This window comes from Mauremys reevesii, linkage group 20, assembly GCF_016161935.1.
Source record: "Mauremys reevesii isolate NIE-2019 linkage group 20, ASM1616193v1, whole genome shotgun sequence".
NCBI lineage: Eukaryota > Metazoa > Chordata > Testudines > Geoemydidae > Mauremys > Mauremys reevesii.
Window position 1 is genome coordinate 22,516,748 of NC_052642.1, and position 18,745 is coordinate 22,535,492.

General features: G+C 47.7%; 1 protein-coding gene across 3 annotated transcripts in view; it reads left to right on the top strand.

Annotated features, from left to right (window-relative positions):
- The window catches only part of SSH2 (slingshot protein phosphatase 2), a 131,668-nt gene that overhangs the window by 44,156 nt on the left and 68,767 nt on the right, over positions 1-18,745 (top strand). For all 3 annotated transcript variants that reach the window (XM_039507683.1, XM_039507682.1, XM_039507684.1), the window contains exon 2: positions 4,478-4,521. In XM_039507683.1, coding sequence (XP_039363617.1) covers positions 4,478-4,521 — 44 coding nt within the window. The remainder of the gene's footprint in view (positions 1-4,477; positions 4,522-18,745) is intronic.

The following is an 18,745-nucleotide window of genomic DNA, read 5'->3' on the forward strand; positions in this document are numbered from 1 at the left end:
GGGTGGGGCGTGCATACCTAGACAGATGCAGGAGATGCAAACTGGCCAGAGGGGAGAGGGTGGCAGACCGATAGGCAGGAAACCTGGTAGTAAAGACAGAAAGGGAAGACGGATGGTTGCCATAAATCTTAAAGTGTAAAGATAAGATGAGTTTTCAGACGTCCCAGGCTGGACAGCAGAGTGCAGGTAGCACTATTAGATCTTGGAGACTCTGACCAGAATCGCATGTGTCCATAGTCCAGTTTATATGACCATAATTGGCTATGTTCTGAACAGCTGAACTCCTGACACTAAAATGTGCTGCATTTATGTCTAATATTTAGCTCTCATCAAATCTTCAGCGGCGACAGATGGAAACTGATGGGGTCATGTCTAGCCGCCTCCACGTTTTCAGAGAGCTCTTGGGGTTTGAATTCCACGTGGAGCCAAGATAACTGAAATGGTCTGCATGCTCCAGGGCATCTCCTCTGTTTGTTTTGCTGAGGGGACACGGTGCTTGCTAGTTGCCATGGCTGGGGTTTTTTGGATGTGCAGCTGGCCACTTGCTGTAATGATGTGTTTTGCTGCACGTTCCAGCCTGAAAACAGCCTTGTCTGCATAGCTTAGATGACTGAGTGAGGTAGCGCAGACCTGAAGTGCTTCTCTCCTCCACTTCACCTTATCCTGGGCTTGAGGAACTCATTTGACTAGAGAACAAATGCTCTCGAGCTCTTGGCTCACCCATAATGGCTGCTGTTCACATTGTTGACTGCTGTTATTAGACAGGTTAGTACGTCCCCATCCTGGGGAACCCATATGGAGCGTTGGCCATGTGTCTTGTGACCTGGCAGAATCCAGCTGGGGTTCTAAGGATAGTTGGTACAGATCTACAGTGGGCAGCCTTTTCAAAAGTGCTTGAGTGACCTGCGTGCTTTTGAGACCTTTACCCTGCCTGACAGCGGATTAACTCGGTGATAGGAAAACACAATCTGATTGCAAAGCTGACAGTGGGTTCCCCATTCGTCATCTTGCCGATCTATCCATTTTTAGGAGGTGAGATGTCTAGCTCTTTCAAGTCACTTGACTTGCACCAGTTCGCTACACTCCATGTTGGTGTTTCCCTTAAAAGGAAATTTGTTCGTAAGGAGATAATTGCATATACGCTTAGAACTTCATAGCTAAACCAGGAAAGGCATCTAGTCCTGAGACTGTTGGTCACTTGATTATTCTATATTTGACCTCACTGGTAGATGACTGATGAAGGGCTGCTACAAACACTTGTTGTTTAAAGGTCCCAGTGATGGTGAGGGCCGTGTTGTGCTAAGTTTTGTGCAGGCAGCTAGGAAGACAAAGCCCCTGTTGCCCAGAGCTTACACGGTAGCCCGCACAGAATGGCACCACGTCCTGGGCAGCCGTGTGCGGTGCTCTCGACAAGTTGCAGGGAAGCTCAGGCTAAAACCTGGTGCCTTCAGCTATCTGGGATGCCGGTTGCAAGAACAGCTGTGGTCGGCAAGGTGGGCAACAGCGTGGCTCTGAGGAATCCGAGCCTGTGCCATCCCCGTGGATGCCCGCATAATGGCAACCAGCTTCAGACTCCTGCCGGCACACGGCCTATCAGAGCTGCGGCTTGCAGGATCCAGCCACCTTGAGCCAGTCCCTGCCTGCGGCTGGGAACATTGCAGTGCTTCATTGCAGGAGGGAGGGTTTGGAAAGCTGCTTGGCCAATTCTCTCCCTGCGCAGTTGTACCTGTTTGACGCTGTTAATATTTGCATCACGTTCTCTCCTGGAGATGGAGTGTGTTGGGGTTTTCAGTTAGGAGAGGGGGTGCTGGCATGCCTGTCTCACGCTGCTGGAATGGCATTGCTATTCCTGAGGCCTGGGCTGTGGAAGGTAGCCCTGCTGGTTTCCCCTCAGCATGTGTAGCCTGCAGTTTTAGCTCTGATTTGTGACTGTAGGTGTTTGTTTTGCTGTTTGTCTCCTCGTTTACTAGGCATTAACTGGGGTCTGAGCCTGAGAGGTGCTGAGCACCTGTGCTGTTCCTGGAACTCTGCTAGCGAGCACCTCTCAGGATCAGAGTCTCAGACAGCAGAGATGCAAATATTTCTGCTGGCTGTTCCGCATCTGTATTTTGCATTTTGTATAAAGAAAGGCCTTGAGCTTTGCACATAATAACTAACATGACCCAAGTAATGCTGCACTGATGGCTTTCTTGATCTGTGCCTCTCGTTCTGTGACGTTACAGGAAACCGAATCTGGTTATACAATTCCCTGGTGCTGAAGTGACATTTCCATTCCACCCTTTTTGAGCCTGTGACTTAGGAATTGCAGGTTTGAATTTTTTATTTTTTTTTGCAAACTCTGCAAGTGCTGCTGACTGTTTCAGAACTCCTCCCTCTCCCTCTCCCACTGCTCCACTTGCTCTCCTGCTCCCAGCAGCAGGTCTGCACTTACCCTCTGGTGGGGCTGGAAGGGAGAGGTGGGGTCAGCAGACATAATGGCTGATTGTTCTGCTGATCCTATCTGGACCCAATCCAGAATCTTATTTCTTACCCTTCTGCTGCCTCATGGTAGGTACTAGCCAACCATTCTGTCTCCACCTGTACGCCTTGCAGGTGACAGCTGAATGGGTTGGTAGGGATGGGTACAAGAGCATTTTCAAAGCAGCCGTAGCAGATGAAAAATGTAGAAGGAAAACTAGAATAGTTCTGTAGCTGGCAAAGCCTCTGTCTCTGTGTAGGGTTCACTGGCAAGCAGCATACAGAGTCTGGGATTCAGATCTACTCCCCACGTGCGGCAGGTGCCATCACTCGGAATTGTGGTGCTAGAATGGCTCCAGTGTTCTAACAGAGGTATCTAGGTGTAATGCAATGCAAAGCCTCGTGTGGGCGCTTTATAGAAATATAATGGGCACTTTCTGATTGTTCCATCCAGCTGTGTAAAAGATGGTCTCTTCCTGCTGATAGCCTTCTTCCCACCACATATGCTCCTCTGTGGATGCTCTTTTTAAAAGTGCTAGATACCCCTTCCTCCTCCGGGGTGGAATGGAACAGCTGTTAGGACAGTTGACTGTAACACTACACACCAGTCTAACAGCGAGGAAGAATCCGGGATCTAATTAAAAATCCATGGTGGAATGAAGTAAATGTCTGCACTGGGGTTTGGTCAGTATATCATGCTAATGCTCAACCCCTGGAGAAAAAGGCTGTGGGATCTTTGGTGCCTGGAGAACCTTGGGTTTTACCTCTTGCCTGAAAGATGGCAAAAACACCTCTTAGCACTGCACTGAGGCAGTGCTGGCTTAAAAGAAAGAGGTACCACATACTGAATTGCCAACACCACTACCTATAGCACCTGTGTGCTCTTTGGAGGTCTCCCTCCCAAATAATGGAAGGTGTGACCCTGCTTGGAATCTGACACTGAAAAATTGTTCTCCTTAACCTCTGAGGACAGGATAAGAAGCAATGGGCTTAAATTGCAGCAAGAGTGGTTTAGGTTGGACATGAGGAAAAACTCTCAGGGTGGATAAGCCCTGGAAAATATTGCCTAGAGAGGTTGTGGAATCTGTCACTGGAGGTTAAGAACAGGTCAGACAAACACTGTCAGGGATGGTCTAGTTATTACGTAGTCCTGCCTTGAGTGCAGGGGACCAGACTAGATGACCTATTGAAGTCCCTTCCAGTCCTATGCTTCTATGATTCAATAAAATCACAGCTGAAAGCCCCCAAGTGACCTGGGCGAAAACGTGAAAGAGTAGCGTTGCCTGTATCGCCTGTTACCAGGTGCTGAGCTTTGTTCCTTGAAGACCTTTTTGTGCCAACTTCGAATGTTGCTTGTGCTTTAAAATGCTTTCCAGCCAACATGGAACTACATTGACCAAGCTTGATTTTTATTATTGTCACTGATAAAGCAAATTCTACACCCCTCCCCCAGTCCTGCCTGCAGATGTTCATTTTAATCCGCTGTGAAGTGGAATTAATCACCTTGAGATTTCTCTGCTGAACTATCGCTTCAGGCTCGAATAGAAAATCCTAGTAAAATTCCACAGCATGTTAGAAATGATGCCTATTAATTTTGCATCAGAAGCAGTGTACCGTGTCACATGTCCACTTTCTAGTGCGTCTGCACGTATCCAGCCCCATTTGGGGTTCACTTGCTCTTTTTTGATTCTGAGCTTCTCACTGTCAGACACTGGGATTTTCCCCCCAGGAGCAACGTAAGTGCTTGACTGTGGGTGCTCTTTGCTTGGCAGAGGTTGTCGGAAGGCCATGCAGCAGCATGTTAAATTCTGCATATGCAAAATGATTCCCATGTGTTTATTTAAAGGCTTTCAGGAAGTAAGTGCCTATGCAGCAGCAGGAAGAGAGGTGTACAGGGGTAATAAAAAAGAAACCCCCCTGCCCACAGACACCATCCAAGCTAGTGAAGTGCAATAGTTGGAAGTTTTATGAATGGGTTTGTATTTTAACTGGTCCTGTTTTTTCTCCCCTGTGCATGCAGGAGGCGGACAGCGGGGAGGAAGAGTGCCGGTCCCAGCCCCGAAGGTAAGAGTGCCACTTAGCGCTTGCAGCGGTGGTGAAGGGTGGTTTCCATGGTGACTGCAGCACAGTTCTCTCCCCCTGCTCCCACAGCCCCTTCCCACTTTCTAGCTCTTGCTAGTCCAACGCAGCTGCATCATCCTGACCTCTCTGGAAAGCTAATGTCAGCTAACCCCAGCCTAGATGGCGTCCCCAGCAGTGGAAGGGGCTCTGTGGCGGGTCAGAAGGGTACAGGAAGAGGGAAGAATCCCTGCCTCTGGGGAGGGGGGCTTTGCCCAGCACCACATGGGGAACAGGGGGGAGATCCTGTGCAGCTGTGGGCGACGCATCCATTGCCACATCCTGTGGTGCTGAGCACCTCCAGCTCCCAAGCGTAGCAGTTGCTCGGGGCCTCAGGATTGGCCCATCACCCGTGACACAGGGATACTGAGAGCTTCAGGGCGCAGTGGCCTTGCTCTGTCAGCCGTGGCCCTCTGGTAAAAGCCTGGGCCACAGCCACTCCGCCCCTCTTACTAATGTTGGCTGAGAGCAGGTTAATCTGTTTACGGGACAGCGTCACAGAATCTGACTTCATCCTCCCGTTGGCACCCTTCAGTTCTCCTACTCCTTCACCTCCAGATATTCCTGCCACGTCTCGTGGCCGCTGATCAACTGTCCCAAAAGCTGAAGCGACTGGGTTACTTCATGCCTGTAAGCCCAGCCATCATTTACACTGTTGATTTATTTAGGAGGTTCTCACAAGTTTACAACCCTTTGCCATGTAGACATGGGAGACAACAATCATTACAACAGGGAGTGTTTGTTTAGAGAAACAGACAGTAATGTAATCAGATCTCTCCATTTAAAAGGTATTACTCACCCTGTAATATGGGATCACTGACTACCCAGGACATACTGTTTTCCTTGATTTTATTAAACCGAGTGAAATCAGATTACACATTTAATGAACCGGGCATGTCTTTCAAATGTTAAAATTCAAAAAGTTGGACAAGTGTGCTCGCTTTTTTGCAGGTGAGTATACTTTGAGTATTGAATACATGGTAAGGAGGTATCAGAGTATCTTTTTGTCCTCTGCCCATTTCACTGGGTATGTACATGGTGAGTGTTCCTCTTGCGCACGTATGTCCTCAGACCTACCCAGGCATCGTCCTCTGCTCCTGTCCGAGAATAGTGTGAGAGCCAAATGAGCTGTAATCCTGTTTTTCTAATCTAAGGGTTCTTTTGGGAAGTTGGTATTAATTCCTGTCAATACCAAGTCCAGTCATTTCAAACAGAAAACGGCACCTGCCACCAAACTCTTACCTTAACGAAACCAGCGCACCAGAACTACGCGCATTCAACAGTGTTGGGGATTGGTCCTGCTTTGAGCAGGGGGTTGGACTAGAACCTCCCGAGGTCCCTTCCAGCCCTGAGATTCTATGATTCTATGTCTTATGAGCTGGTGACCTCTCGGACCTCCGTTGGCCAGACAGACTTAACAATGGTAACTTATTTCCGCTATTTCAAAACGTTCAGCTGTTTTTTCCTTTGAAAGTTGGATCAAGTCAATACTTTGAAAGTAGCTGCTGTCTGTAACTAGGTGACTTGTCCAAGGCCAACAGAACTGTCTCCCTGAAATGTTCTCTATGTCGGCTCTCTCCTTCGTGTCAGATTTTTATGTAGAGGATTACCATCTTCAAATGGAACAAAGGCAGGAGGTACAATGATTCTTTTGGGCTGTTGTGATCACATCTTGTTTGTTATGAGGTCCACAGTTCCATGGCATTGAGGTCTTTGCTCTGCACAGCCGTGGAGGTGGACCACATGGCTCAATCGGGCAAGGGAGATATGGTTCCACCTCTGAGAGACCACCAGCTTTTGGCTGCCTCTTCAGCTGCAGGCAGGCAGAGCTGTTTTTTTCCCCCCTTCTCCCTTGCTGCAGAGCAAACTTAAAGATGAAGAAGCTTAAAGGCAGATCCTGACAGCTTGGAGATTTTATCAGCCAAAGGAGGGGTTCCCCCTTTCTCCTCTCCCTTGCTGGGCTGTCCCTGCCCTGTGCTCATGCACACGCAGTGCAGGATGGTGGGGAAAGCCAGGTACTGTCTCCTGCACGGCCCCGGCAGGCTGACTGCCTGGAGACCTGTGCCTGTTCTGCAGAGACTCCAGCTCCTCTCAGTGCTCAGGCCGGGGCAGTATTTTCTGCTACCTCCTGCCCTGAGCAGGAGAGCTCCCAGAAAGCAGAGGCAGCACTTCAACAGCAAAAGTTCCCCAGGCTTGGCACCAGTTCCCGCCTTTCCCCTGCCTCCAGGTCCGTGCGGGCCGAGTGTAGGCTGAGGCCCAGTACCAAAGGGTCAGACGCTCCTGCAGGGATCCAGTGTGAAAAGAACCTGATAAGGGGCCCTGGGGCCCAACCCCTCCATTGTGCAGCCTGTGCTCAGCACCTGGTTCCCTGCTCATCTCCCCCAGCTGAGCCTTGCAGTGCAGCCCTTGTTGCCTGCCTGAGCCCTGCAGCTTCCTTCCCTGCCAGCAGTGTCAGCCCACCTCATCTCCACTGCAGCCTTCAAGCCAAGGGCTCCCTCAGAACCTGGTGCCACTGGGGCCGGGTCAGCCTGTGTGCAAGCCACGTCCAGAAGTGTCTCAGGCATTCACACCCTTCTAGTCACCCCAACATAGAACACTAAGGGAAGAGAGCCCTGGTCCCCACCCAATTCAGAAGAGTCTGATTCGGGGGATTCATCTAGGAGTCACTCTAAGGCACAAAGTGAAACCTGTTTCCCTCAAGCTGTGTAAATCTACGGAGTGCAGTAGGGCAGATATGCCTCTGCGCCTGGTTCCCCTGCTCCCCCATGGCAAATCAGGGCAGAAGAGACCAGGCTTAAGCAGAGAGAATTCCTCAGGGGTGCTTGCATACGCAGCCCCACAACAGGAATCCTCCCTGCTTGGGAAGGGAGCCAGCACTCCAAATACTTGTAAAACAAATGTACTGAGTCTTATAAACTACAGGTCTGCAGCTGCCTGTCACAAGCTGTAGCGGTGTCTCTCTTCTCATGCATCCTGGGAGGGCGCACTACTGGGATGGGGATTTCCTGGTCCATCCAAACGAATGGGAAGGTATCAAGTTGCCACCCTCAGCTGCTGCACCATGCCCTAACTTTTGGGCTGTCCTAGCCAGCTGCTGCTGCGGGTCCCCAGGCCTGAATGTCCAGGTTATTGCTCCAAGCATCTGCTGCAGGTTGTCGTGCCTTGCCACCCCCTCTATCTCCTCCCCCAGCAGATGGCTATGGAGTGAGGAGAGGGACAGCAGCCCAGATGTGGTAAAACCAGTAAGGGGTATCTTGGTCCATTTTTCCCCACACACACACACTTTTCCTCCCCACAGCCCCCATTCTATAAGCCCAGAAGGTTATTCAGTGTGCACCAGCCAAAATCCAGTGATAAATGGGGCTCTTTGGCCTGGTGGTGGGAGACTCCGTGTCTTTAACTGGGAGACTTCCACCTGAAACAGTGGCCTCCTCACTATGCGGGCCCTTCACATGCAGCCACGCCCAGGTAGGCGTTGTTTCATCCTCCTCACTTGGGCATGGACACTATTGGGGGGGGGGCATCAGGCCAACAAAAATAAATGGACAAAATAAGAACTGTCGTCTGGCACCCTAAGTGCCACCCCAGGCTTTCACAAGCAGTGCTAACATGGGTGGATGTGTCTCAGCCTATTAAAAATCACACTGCCAGAGGGCTTCTCCCTGAGGAAGAAGAGTTGCTGTGCATGCAGAGAGCTTCCCTAGATCTCCTACAGAGGGGAGCAAAAGAACTTGTCTCTCCTTTATAGAGGAAACTAAGCCTTTACTCCATATTGTTCCTAGTCCAAAAAAAAGTCAGAAGGCTACAGTTCAATGGAGAAATCCGAATTCAAGATGGAGACCTTAAAGTCCACGCTGGGAGCCATCAGTGATGGGAACTGCATGACATCAGTAGACTTGAAGGCTGCTTATTTCTAGATCCCAGTTTGACTGTCTCATGGGTACTTTGCTATCAGAGCACATTGCTGCCAGTATGGTCCTCCTGTTCTGTTTAGCAGCAGCCCCTTGAGTGTTGATGGAAATGCGTAAGAGGTCACGTCTACCTGGGTGACATCCTGATCAGAGCCTCCACCCTGCTGTAGACAATATCCCACAGAGAGATGGGTGCAGAGCCGTGGCTTTGCGAGCGAGTCAGTTAAGTCTCAATGGATTCCCCTTGAGTGGAGATAGAAACTTTGGAGTGGACAATTTCTTATTGTATGAAAAATAAGAGAAACTGAGATTTTACCGGAGTAGTCAGCCTCCCCAGGGAAGTTCCCAGAAGATAGAAGATCTGCATAGGATCAGTGATCTTCTGAGTGACGTGCTCGCATGAGACAGCTAGTGAGCTTCAACTTATCCTCTCAACTCTTCCCCCAGGAGGATTCTTGGGTCCTTCAGACAGTGAATGAGTCAGAGCAGATTAAAGTCAGGTTCCCATTCAATGGTCCATGAAGGACATTTAACGCCAGAGTGCCAGCCTGCGGGATGGGGTGCTCACACAGGGTCAAGGACTGTGCAAGGGATCTGCTCCAAACAAGAGCGAGAACAGCATAAACTGGCCAAAGCTGAGAGCAACCCACTGTGATCTCAAGGATCAGCATGTGAGGGGAGTCTGGGTATGGGAGCCGAGCTGATCTAGAGTGGCTAGAGATTTCCTAGGCAATGGGTGTGTCTCAGGCAGAGCCACACCTTCCCTGCCTGATTACCAGGCTTGGTCTGCCTCCAAGGCTGGCTTAGAGCAGAGATCCGATGTCCTGGATCTGTGGCCTCATTATTCCAAGAAAGGACATTTTCAGGTAAGGCACAGAACAATGTTCCTAGTGTTCAGTTTTTGAATATGTTTGTAGGAATAGGTAACAAGGGGGGAAGGGGCTATTCCAGTTGCTTATAAAGCTGTGAATAACACTCCTGCTTCAGGATGGGCTCGTGACACCGAGGTGACTAACGGGCTTTTGCAGCTTCCACTCTCATTCGTGTTGCCACTTCTCATGATCTTATCATAAGTCCTGTGGCGTTGGGGGGGCTTTTTCCCCTGCAGATCCCCAGCTCCTGGAGTCGGGCACCTACATGAGAATCTTTGCTCTCATTAAGAAGTCTCTCTGGCTTTGGTGACTGTGGAGAAGAGCTTGAAAACATGAAGCCTGAAGGCTCAAAACCCCAACAGAAATAACAAACCCAGTTTATTTATTAAAATCTCATGGCTCTTTGGAGCCTCTCTCATGCACTTGGGCTTGGCAGGAGTGTGGGATTTTTGTGTCCGTTCAGTTGCTGTGGCCTAGTTAGGGGCTTCTTTTTAAGTTGGGTTCAGTGATAACATTTTGTGCATATTTAAAATACTTCTCTAGGACAGGAAATGGCACCCCACTGTTGACGTGGTGACCTCCGCTCTGCGACTTCCTCTTGCTGGTGGTAGGGAAGCTAACGGCAGCCAAGACCCTTTCTTAGAAAGCTGAAATGCTGTTTCCGGGCGGCAGTAAGTAGCCTATCGTGTCTGCAGACTGGTACTAGATGGCAGCTTGTAGTTAAAAATGGGCTGAGTTAAATCCAGCCTTAATTATCAGCTGTACTTAGAATTAACTCTTTAAAGGCATCTATTAATGGAATTTCTGACTGTTTGTCTGAGCAGGGCCCAGTTGGTGCCGCTTTCCTGGGGATGAGGCAGAGCTGATGCAATCATCCTAACTTACCTCCCCGGGCCCTGACTTTTCTCTCTGACTCTACTCCTGCAGTGGGTTTGGTTTAAATGGCTCTTTCAGGAAGAACATCCCTTGCCTTGCCTGACCTCATGCAAAGTCATGATAGCACCAGCCTCAGGGTAGCGTCCTCTGCCCCAAGCATGCCTCAACATCGCCCACTGATTCCCACATGAAAATGTGGGGAAATTCTACTTGAAAGCGGTTTCATTACAGCAGGAAGCTGGTTTCAGGAATAAGATATTAAGTTAATCCTTTCCTATTTTAATAAATGCTATTAAGTAATTTAAAAAAATCCCTGTTAAAGACTTAATTCTTCGCCTCTGCAAGGTATAGTTTAAATATTGGGCATAAGCACATTTGGAGATGCACTTAACATCTTCATTTTCTCTGCACTGTTTAGTCTCTAAGTCTGAGCAGGCTGTGATGCTCCTCAGAGCAGATTCTGGTCGTAGTGGGTCGAAGTATCGTAAACAAACGATTCCATGCCAAATGAAATCAGAACATGCACCCTAGAGCCTAGATTTAATGAACAAGATATTCTCATGTCCTGTGAAGTATTGCTCACCCCATGTCCTTCCAGTCCTTTACAGCGAGGCTGGCTGTGGCCCTCCTTTCACGAGACAAGCACGCTGTCAGTTTGCCTCCTCCGTGAAGGATTCAGTGTACACGTCTCTTTGCACTCCAAGATATACCAGACCAATCCTTTGTTCTTATTCATATACAGGACACCCCCTTGCCTTTTGGTGGTTCTTGTAGATTTCACAGTCCCTCCCTTCACACCGGACTCAGTATTACTCCAGCATACAGCTGGATGCTAGTGGCCAGACGGAGATATGATCCTTTCAGCCTCCAAGGTGTCACCTCTTGGTGACCTGCCTTAACTCCAAGTCCTTAAGACAGTGGTCCCCAAACTTTTCAGGGTTGTGCCCCACTTACCTCTGTCTGCATTTTCCCCCTCCCTCCAGGGCCTGGAGCTGGGCCGTGGCTCAGGGCGGGGGGAGCAGATGTGGACAGGAGTAAGGGGGCTGAGGCCGGTGGCTGAGGCCAGGAGTGAAGCTGGGTGGCACTCGGTCCTTGTCCCCTGTGGTGTCTGGCCCTGGCCCCAGCTGCATTCCCCTGAATGTTCCTCTGCCCCCCCCAGGGGGTGCGCCCCACAGTTTGGGGACCTCTGCCTTAAGAGCACAATTTTCAATATAGATACGTAACTCCTAAATATTATCCGTATATATATTTTGCAGTGAGGACCAGGAGATTAGAGCAAACTCCTGTGTGGATGCAAAGCAAATGGTTCTCTAATGTTCCATGGGAGGGGGTGCAAGTTTATAGAGAGAGAAAGCAAATAGTTCACTTTTTTGCTCACTTGTGAAAACGTGCTTCAGCGGACTGAGGCTACTTGCGGAATTTTAACTAACGTGAAACTTATTTTGCCCTCCCCTATCTTCAGGTTACTCAGAACTTTCCTACCTAGTCTCTCCCCTCCCCAGAGACAGTGGACCCGTCTGATTCTTCAGCTTCTAACTGCTGGCCACTTCTGTAGTTCATAGTGGTGTCCCCCAAAGCTCCTGATCGTACACCATGCCTAGGCCAGGTTTCCGCAGTCTCCACTTAACCCTGTCTTTCTCCCTTCAGCCATATGAGGTTACCTTTGCCTTTGGCCAATGGGACCAGAATTGTCCCCTCCAAAGAAGTGGAAATCCATGAATTGTTTAGAAAGGGAATGGGAAAGTAATTTGGCTGCTCCACTCGGCCTCAACTGTTACCTTCATGATGATCTTCCCCTGACCAATTAATCTTTGGTGACTGTACAATAAAAGGCCATCAAACTATACCAGACTCGGATCTAGCTGAAGTGCATTTTGACTCCAGCTCCCTTTATTTTCCATGTCTATTTTATCAATCTCTCTGGCATGCAGCCTAGCATGGCTATGAATTTTGATTGCTACACTGTCATGCTTTTTAGGTGAGTGGTGAGTCTTGTTTGTAAGTATTACACCAGCTGACGAGATAGTAACTTTTTCATGTGTGCTCTGCCTCCTTAGTGGTACAAGGAGCTCTGCATCTTTCATTTGCTGATAGGCCAGGCTCCTAGGCATCATCCTGCTCTCTGCGTGTGATCCTTTGTCAGGCTGTCCTCAAACATATATGGGTAGGGCACTTGGAGCTAGGGATAGGGTTCCTATGGGGAGGGCACTTGGAGCTAGGGTTAGGGTTCCTATGGGTGGGGCACTTGGAGCTAGGGTTAGGGTTCCTATACTGTCAGATCCCTTTGAAGTACAGGTGAGAAGCCACCTGCATGTTTCTCCTAGTCATGAAGTATCATTTATATAATCATCAAGACAGAAATAGTTGATCAAATGCAGCGTTTGGAACTAGCTTAGCATTCTTTTTTCCTGCATAACCACTGCATACAACACTGAATAAAAGCCCCAGGCATATGCCATCATCTTCTAAGCACTCGGAGAAGCCCTGTGAACCTGCTTTGCATGTCCCTTGGTCAGACTAATGTCTGTTTGCATATGGATAGTTCTGTGCCCAGAGGGGGGCATGTGTCTCTTCTCAGAAGTGTCAGGAGAAAATGTCTATTTGGTCCTAATTTTAAGCCTATTAGTAAAATGCAATGAGGAAAACACAATTTCAGTATGTGTCCTGGCATGCTCTGCACTTTCTGTGGAGTCAAGTAAAATAGTCCTTTCCAGGAGAACCATTTCTGGTTAGTGCTGTGGTGATGGTTCCAGGAAGCCACGATACTTCAGGGTTTCAGCGTTGACTCCCTTCATTTAGGGAGTGGAAGCCCACAATTTAATGCAGGAGCTTATGGTTAAGGCTACGTTTTAGTCATGGGTATTTTTGGCAAAAGTCATGGACAGGGCACAGGCAGTAAACAAACATTCACATCCCATGACCTGTCCATGACTTGTATTATACCCCTCACTAAAACTTGGGCCGGGGGTGCTCTTGGGGGATGGCCTGGAACCCCCCCGGGTGCTGGGAGGAAGGTGGGTGCTGGCGCGTGGCCCAGGACCCCCGCTGGGGGTGGGGGAGGGTTGGCGAGGGGTAGGAGTGGCAGGGGTGGCGCCTGTGAGCACGGGCAGTGCATGGAGCCCCTTGGCCCCTCTGCCTAGGAGCTGGCTGCTTCCGGGGAGCCCCCCTGAGGTAAGCACTATCCCACGCCCCTGCCCCAGATCTGAGCCCCCTCCCACATCCAAACTGCCCTAGCAGCGGCCAGTGCGGCCCCTGGGCCAGCTGCCTGATCTGTTTTGTTTGGCCAGCCCCAGCTGGCTGCACTGTTAGGTTACGAAACGGAAAATCCCCATGACAGACACAGACATGCAGCCTTACTTATGGTTAATAACTGTCTATGTGTTGCAATCACTTGCCTTGAGGCAAAACTGAATTAGGTCCCTTGTACTGAAAGTTTGTACATGGGAACAGCTGCATAATTCTGCAGCCCCAAAAAAAAAAAAAAAAATAAAAATCAATCCAGGTCTCTTTGCCCCAGAATTACCCCCCCAGCAGAGATAGATGCCACTTGTGGACTTGGGCGCTGTGTGTGTGGACTTGTAGACGTTCCCTTGTGCCTGTGCCTTTGACCGGCCTGACAGAGCTGTGTGATGAGAAGAGTGCTGCATGCTGCTCTGTGCTGCAAGGTGCTGCCTATCCTTATGATGATCCTGATCTATTTTATTAAAACTGACCTCCTCCACCAAAATGATGCTAACTTCTAACCTAACTAAACATTAATCATGCTTCCTCTTTGCTTTTCCAGCTCAGCCATCTTTTCAGGACTGGGAGCATGTTAACTTTGCTGCTGGTGGGTGGTACTATGACTTTGATGGAAGGGTGATGGATCTCTGTCTCTGCTATTATCCATATCAGAGGTATATGAAGAGATATCTGAGAAGGTAGACCAGGTTCTTCCCCTCTCTCATTTCCAGAGCAGCATCTCAGCCTCCTGTCTCAGTGTGTCTCCACTTTTCCCCAGCTTTTCCTTTCCCCTGTGTGCAACCCATCCCCCTGGCAGCAACATCAGGCATCAGTGTGCAAACCAAAATAACACAGGGAAAAAAGAAATATAATAAAAAACAGAACAGCCAACAGCCACCAGTGTAACACAGGTGGTCCACACACCACACCACCACACAACCACTTTGAAACCACTTTTTTTTTGACAATACCTGATCCTGAACTCTGAGCGCAAGGAGGATGGAGCAAGGGGTACAGAGGAGGGGGGGAGGTCAAAGGGGAGGCAGAGGAGGGGCAAGAAGTAGCCAGAGGCAAGGAAGGATGACAGGAGAGGAAGGGAGAAGGAGAGTTAGAGGGGAAGGGAGGAGAGAAAGGAAGAGGCATCAGTGCCAAGGGGGAAGAAACAGGGGGGGGGGCAGGCACCAGAAACTGAAAAACCTGTTCTTTAAACCCATTTCAGGGACAGGTGGGTGGGCCCAGAGGCCAGGCTCACTCACCAGAGCCTGGGGGGAGGTCTTCCAAGGATATGGGGAGGCTGGGTTTGGAAAGTCAGCTGCCAAGCAATGCCAAGCAATGTGTGACTTTGTGGAAACTGAACTCAGACTGCAAATGTTGGCTACATTGGGGACTTTTTGAACTGCTTAAAACTTTGTCAAAACCACATATGACTGGGAGTGGGATGTGACTGTGATCTCCTCAACCTGTGGTGAATTTGCACTATTATTTAAATAAAATATTTATTAAAATAATATTTTATGAATTATTTTATTTGCACAATAAAATTAAAAAAATTGTGTGCTATTCACATTGTTTTTATTATGTTTTTTTTTTTTTTGGTTTTTTTTTTTTTTTTGGTTTTTTTTTTTTTTTTTTTTTTTGATTTTTTTTTTTTTTTTTTTTTGCCCATTTTTTTTTTGAAACATTACAAAACATGTTTGGTTTGACTTCTGGGCTTATATTGTCATTGTGACTTTCTTTTGTTATTGTTGTAGCTCCATTGACATTCTTCTTCTTAAAGAAGTAACCTAAGGAAATCTATAGAAAGGAGATTAGGAAGGATCATTAACAATATTAAAGTTCTATCTAATCACATCTATAGATGGATCAGCTGCACAATCAGTAACACAATATGGTGCTCCTAGCTCCTGGAACATAGTGCCCAATGTCTGGAGCTCTGTCTTCTTCTGACCAAACTCTCTTATGTTTACATCCACTCCTCTGTGTCTACTTTCTTGATCCTTGTCTAAATTCCTAACATCACCTCCCTTGTTTTGAGATGAAACAGCCCCTTTTCCTTCTTGGAAGATCCTGGTTAAGTCACAGTGGTGGGCTGGGGGGAAGCTGGCATGATAGCTCCTAGTACCTGTGGATAAACAGATCAGTTTGAAAACTGCTTCAGTTTTCAATTCGGAGACCTCCCCAAGAAACAGCCGAGAAAGTGTCTCGCAAAGTATTGCGGGCTGGTCAGCTTTCTTCTAGCCATGTTAGGGAAGATGGATTGATGGGAAGTGCTACAAGAACTATTTCCCTTGGCCAAGAAGCTGTGCAGCCAAAGGAAAGAATTGGGTGTCTAGAGAAACAGTGGAGTGTGACTAGAGTACTGGTGTGTGCTCCAGCAAGCCCAGCAAGTCTCATCCCTGACACGTGAATGGACAGATGCTGCCACCTGATGTTAAAAGACGGAGACAAAAGCAACTCCTCAAAAATGATAAATTTAATGACTCTGCTGCTGAGACCTGCCAGGGGCTCCCAGATGGGTAAGATTAGGAAGCACTCTAGTTTTTAATGTTAGGAGATTATATGTAAACTGGCACCATTTTTCATAAGCACCATTACATGCCTGGAAGAAATCCAAGGCACTATGATCTGTGGTTGTAGAATTATTATAAAATATTTAACATACCAAAGTCTTAAGTTAAAAGAACATTAAACTTGCAAAGTGAAGCACTTAGGAGTTTTAAAAATACTTGAATCAATGATGCCCATGCAACCTTAATTTGACCCTCTCATGTGTATGCATTATTTAATTATACGATCACATAATTTTTTTTAAGGGACCCCTGCCTCTTTCAGTGCACGGAATGGATGGTGCACAGACAACCTTAATTAAGACATTTCTTAACTGTTTAGTTTTGCCTTTGCAGCCTTAACGTTCTTCTGTTGTAATTTTTTGGATGCAATATATAATCTGTAAGCAACACAACTGGTGAAATACTATCAGTTATTTAATAATTAATTGGGAACTTCCTTGTTGGGTGTAAAATGTAAAACTCAAACTGGACAGAATTCCGACCAAGTAGTATGGAGTCTTGGCTTTCTGCAGATACAGAAAATCTGCTGTTCTTGTGGAAACTCCAAAAAAATGATTTTGGTTCTAAATTAGGGCCTTCAATTTTATTCTGATTGATTGATTACCTTTCAGGTGTATCGATTCCAGAAAACTTACAAAATCATTTCCTTTTGTCAGCTTTATTTACTTGACACATGGTAACGTGTGGAACTTATTGCCACAAGAATGTCAGAGGCTAACATGATCATCTTAACAGGAAGCTTGTGGGTAATTAGAATATCTGCAGTTAAGATTTAAAAAGTCTGATGTTTTGAACAGGGTGTGTCAGGGTATAAGCCAACTTCTAGCTAATGGAGGGAGAAGAAATTTCTCTTAGGGGCAGACTATTCTATAATTAGGTTTCTTGGACCTTCCTTGGAAGCATCTGCCACCAGCTGTTGTTGAAGACTGGATACCAGACTAGAGAAAACACTAGTCTGATCTGTTAGGAGGATTTAGACTTCTATAGTAAAGTCTCAACCTTATTTCAGTTGGTTATCTTATCAGTTTTTATGTTGGGGTTAATAACAAGTTTCTGTTTTCAGAACACAAGTGCAGGATGCTTGTCCATGTCTCTATCCAGAATTGGTTTGAACTGCTAGAAAACAAGAAACCTTGTTTCAGCCTTGCATTGATTTCAGATACCCCTTAAAACACACCTACTGGAAGCTTTTAAATAGTCAAGTCTGAGCCTGATCTTCTGAAAAAGTCCATTTAGCTTTAAATAGCTTATCTTCCACCCCCTGCCCTCACATACCTGTCTCTCCCCCACCCTCAAAGTGTCCCAAAACAAACATTAATGAGTCACCATTGAAAGTGGGGACAGTGTGAGAACATCTACTTTTATTCTGCTCCTCCTGGCTTTGCAGTAGCTTTGACCACACTGCCAGCAACTGCATTCCAGTACTTTGGTCTCAGCAAAGGAGAATCAACAGCCAAGCTCATCTCAATTCTGAGCAGCAGTGCGGGAGGGGAGGAGAGGGAATTTACAAGTAATGGTAGGGTACATGATGTAATAGAACACTCTTAAGTGTCTGCATTCAGGATCCAGTTTTCATGTATTTGCCCTGTAAATAATGTCCTGTTTTTGCGAGTAGTCAGACTGACCGTGAACTACCCATGAGGAGTCCATGATTGCAATGCTGCTGTCAGGTGTTTCACATCACACTCGTTACATGCAGGAGCCCAAATCACGGCTGTGTGCAGTAGCATTGCAGAAACAGGGGCACCATACATCTCTTGCGCTGTGTGTGTAAGAATACCCAGGCTGAGGGCACTGCTGCAATATAAACCCCGTGCTAGCTCCTGTTCGGCTTCATGAAGGCTTAGTCCTTGCCCCAAGAGCTTAGACTCTGGAAAGATAAACTAGTGCAGGGTGGGGGAAACGGGCACCAACACACAAGCAGGGCACGACCCCCAGGCACTTGCTCTTAGTTCCATGGGGAAGTGGGTTTTTATACGCTAGACTGGCTTTAGTTACATGAGGGGGTTAGTGGGGTTGTAGTGGAGCAGAAGAAGGGATGGAGTTAGTCCTAAAGGCTTGGTGTGTAGGATTGTGACTTGGGAAAGGTACCACCCAAGAAAAATCCTCCCTGATTATAAACAAATGTTCAGAGGCTACAGGGACTGGTGTACTTGGAATACACTACCACTTAAGCATAGCAGTACAAAGACTGGCGAGGGTGGGGCGATAGATAACCTAGTCGGAAAGGCTTCAGCCTGGAATAAGAATAGCTATGTGAATGGGCTGCCTTCAGCAGAGGAGAATCTGTTGTTTGGAGGAAGACGCTTTATTTGATAACATCAAAAGGTGCCAATACCATTACCTCTTAATCTGGTCTGAGAGTTAGAAATGCAGGTGGGGACCCGGAAGCGCCAATTTAAACAAACAAGCACTCAAAGAACCTTTGTCCTGGGAAGTGCTGATCTGGAGACATAATCCTTACCCAGGCGGTGGTACACGAGGTGTAATCAGGCCAAACCTCAAAATCACCAAAGGGTGTAACTAGCCGTGACCACTGACAACCGTGGGTAACACAACTCTGGGATGAGGGGGTGCTGGGGAGAAGGGAGAAGGAACCAGTGAGTCTAAAATATCAGGGTTTTGTTCTTTTGGCTTAACCCATGTAACTACAAGGACTTCACCTTGCTAGGTAGGCTTTCAACGAGACCTTAAGTGCAGTGTAATTTTACATTGTTCT